This window comes from Leptopilina boulardi, unplaced genomic scaffold, assembly GCF_019393585.1.
Source record: "Leptopilina boulardi isolate dan_hultmark-lab unplaced genomic scaffold, ZJU_Lbou_2.1 LbouV2_371, whole genome shotgun sequence".
In the NCBI taxonomy this organism is placed as follows: domain Eukaryota; kingdom Metazoa; phylum Arthropoda; class Insecta; order Hymenoptera; family Figitidae; genus Leptopilina; species Leptopilina boulardi.
Genome location: NW_026137942.1, coordinates 2,226,628 through 2,229,375, shown reverse-complemented (window position 1 = coordinate 2,229,375; position 2,748 = coordinate 2,226,628). Strand labels below are relative to the sequence as shown.

General features: G+C 32.7%; 1 protein-coding gene across 1 annotated transcript; it reads right to left on the bottom strand.

Annotated features, from left to right (window-relative positions):
- Positions 1–510: 510 nt before the first annotated feature.
- LOC127287547 (uncharacterized) lies at positions 511–2,156 on the bottom strand. Its single transcript, XM_051314539.1, has 3 exons — positions 2,103–2,156; positions 1,766–2,015; positions 511–740 (listed from the first exon to the last, which is right to left on the bottom strand). The coding sequence occupies exons 1-3, from the start codon at positions 2,154–2,156 to the stop codon at positions 511–513; spliced, it is 534 nt and encodes a 177-aa protein (XP_051170496.1).
- Between the last annotated feature and the right edge of the window lie 592 nt (positions 2,157–2,748).

Below are 2,748 nucleotides of genomic sequence, written 5' to 3'. Positions count from 1 at the left end.
GAGTCGTAAAAAATCTTTTATCCAAACGTAATGGAAATTCATAAAATTAATATCGTCACAATTTGCATTAACATCATTATTCATATTTTCATCAACATATGAATCTACTACATGCAGCAGATTTACATGCTTCCTCCTCTTTTCTACAGTTAAATGTAGCGGGTGAACTGAAAAATTACCATACTTTTTTGCTAGACCGTAGACATTTATAGATATATCATTAAGTTTTTCAAATTTCGCTATACTTTTTAATGCTACAGGAAATTCGATTCCTTTAAAATTTAATTCATTTTCAAAATTCTTATAAGTAGAAACACGGTCACTTCTAGTTAAATTTTGATGTAAAGCTGAAAGAACAGCCCATTTAAAACATTCATTGTCTCTATCATTATGTACATTAATACACGCATGTTTTATCTTGATTTTAACACGTAAATCAATATATGAACTAGCACGTAAAGGATTATATTTATTTACATTAATTTCTAATTTACCTATAGATTGTAGATTCTAATTAGATCGTTTCGCATAAAACTCTTCAACATTTTTTAAAATTGGCTGCTTCATAATTACATCAAACCATTCCTCCAATGGGGTTGTTAGGAAAATACTGCTAGATTTTGCTGTAAACGGTATTGGAATAACTACCTCTTCTTCATTTTGCACCCTTTTGAAATAAGCTGTCAAAACGCTGTAGACAATGAGGGAACCATTTTGTTTTAAAACATCGGTAATGTGCTCTTTAAACAAAATGGATGCATCATCTAAAAACCTACTTATATCTATATGTACAATATTTATTATAACATACGTGTACAATCTACATTCAAACGCATTCTCACACATAGCCCATCGTACACGCTTAGAAATATCTAAGTCTTGTAAGCCAGCGCCCTCTACCGCATGAGATTGAAACAATACTCTATATCTTACAAAGGATTGTAGAATGTTCTCACATCGACTTTTCTCATGCGTAAAATACATACATATATATTAAAAAATATTTGTTAAAAGTAACTCATTTCGAGAACATTCCGCAACCCATCGTACTATAAATTCATTTTTATCTACGCCATTACGCAAACTTGAAAGCAATTCAAGAGCACCCTTAATGAGTGTAAGTGATATGTCATACTCATCAAGAATGGTCTTATAATTCATACGTTTTACAGGTACTTGGTTATCGGTACTTCTTTCGTTTGCCTACCATTATAAAATCTTTAAAAATAAGAAAAGTGAAAAAATATAAAACCAAAACACTCTACTCGCTGTTAACTCTTGCTGCGACTAGGCTGCATGAGCTCACAAAATAGAATGAAAAATCAACTCGCAAAACTTCAACTTATATCCCGAAAGTCCAACTGATGAGCATGCGCAGTGGACGTTAAACCACCACTCTTATTTTACGCATGCGCAGTGGACATGGTATCACCACTCTTACTTTACGCATGCGCAGTGGACTTTTAACCAGCACTCTTATTTTTATTTACCAACAGTCTGTAACTTACCTAGAGTCGGTAACTTACAAACAGTTGGTAATGCTGAATTATCTACAGTCGGTATTGGCTTGGTTGATAACTTACGGACTGTAGGTAAATCTAGTGAACGATTAACCACTACCCTTATTCTACGGTTGCGCAGAGAATATGTATAAAAGAAAGATATACTTTTAATATACATTTAAACTTTTATTGATTTAAATTATTTAATATAATTTTAATTTTCATTATAACCCTACGCCGATGACGACCACCGCGCCGCCTACGTTCATTGGTCGGGGGTGGAGTCGGCGATTTTGATGGCGGAGGTGTTGGTGATCGCGGTGGCGGTAGAGGTGAAGGCCTCTGCACCCTCGCCCAGGGTGGTGAATCCGGCCGATATTGATTGGCAATCGACCGGAGTGGGGACATCGGCTCTGGTGTCCCCAATTCCACCCAAGAAGGCGTCTCTATCTGATGCCAGGGTGCAGGTGACCCCGGTGGTGTGGAGGGTAGGGGCACCTCATTGCCTGGATTCTGTAACTAATAAATTATTATTATTTAATTATTGTTTAAATAATTATTGTTTAAATAATGATGATTAAATTATTAATTAATACTTACATTGCAGGCCGACATCACCCTCACGAGGCAGTGGAAGCAGGAGCAGTCTTCCATGCTTGACTGCACTGGTCGAACTCTCGGTCGAATATGCTAATTAATAACAATACACTTGCCCTCGTTAATTTTCTCCCACCACGAGTGACCACTGTAATGTAGAGAAACTACAGAAGCGATACTTGTGGCAAGTGAGTACAACTAGAAGCGCGCTGACAGTTACGCGGGAAAATAATTTGAATTCAAAATATATTTAAAAAATTAACTTCTTAAAATTTTAAATTTTTTTAAAAATATTAAATTAGTTTTAAATAATTGTAAAATTAATTTTTATGCAAATTTTATTTCTTGAAAAAATTAAAATTTTTAATTAAGTATAACTTTATAATTTAGAAATTTAATTATTGCAAATTTAATTTTTTGCTAAATTGTTGTATAATGATAGGTGTTATTTAAAAAAAAGGAATTTAAGATTAATTTTTAGGTTAGGTTGATATTAAAGATTATTTATTTTAAAATTTTTAATCTATATTTAACATTGGTAGAAAAATATATTATTTAGCCTTAAATATAGAAAAAACTTAATATTTATTAGAAAAAAATGAAAACATATAAATATGTGTATAAAAATAGAACATTTCAAATCTATATT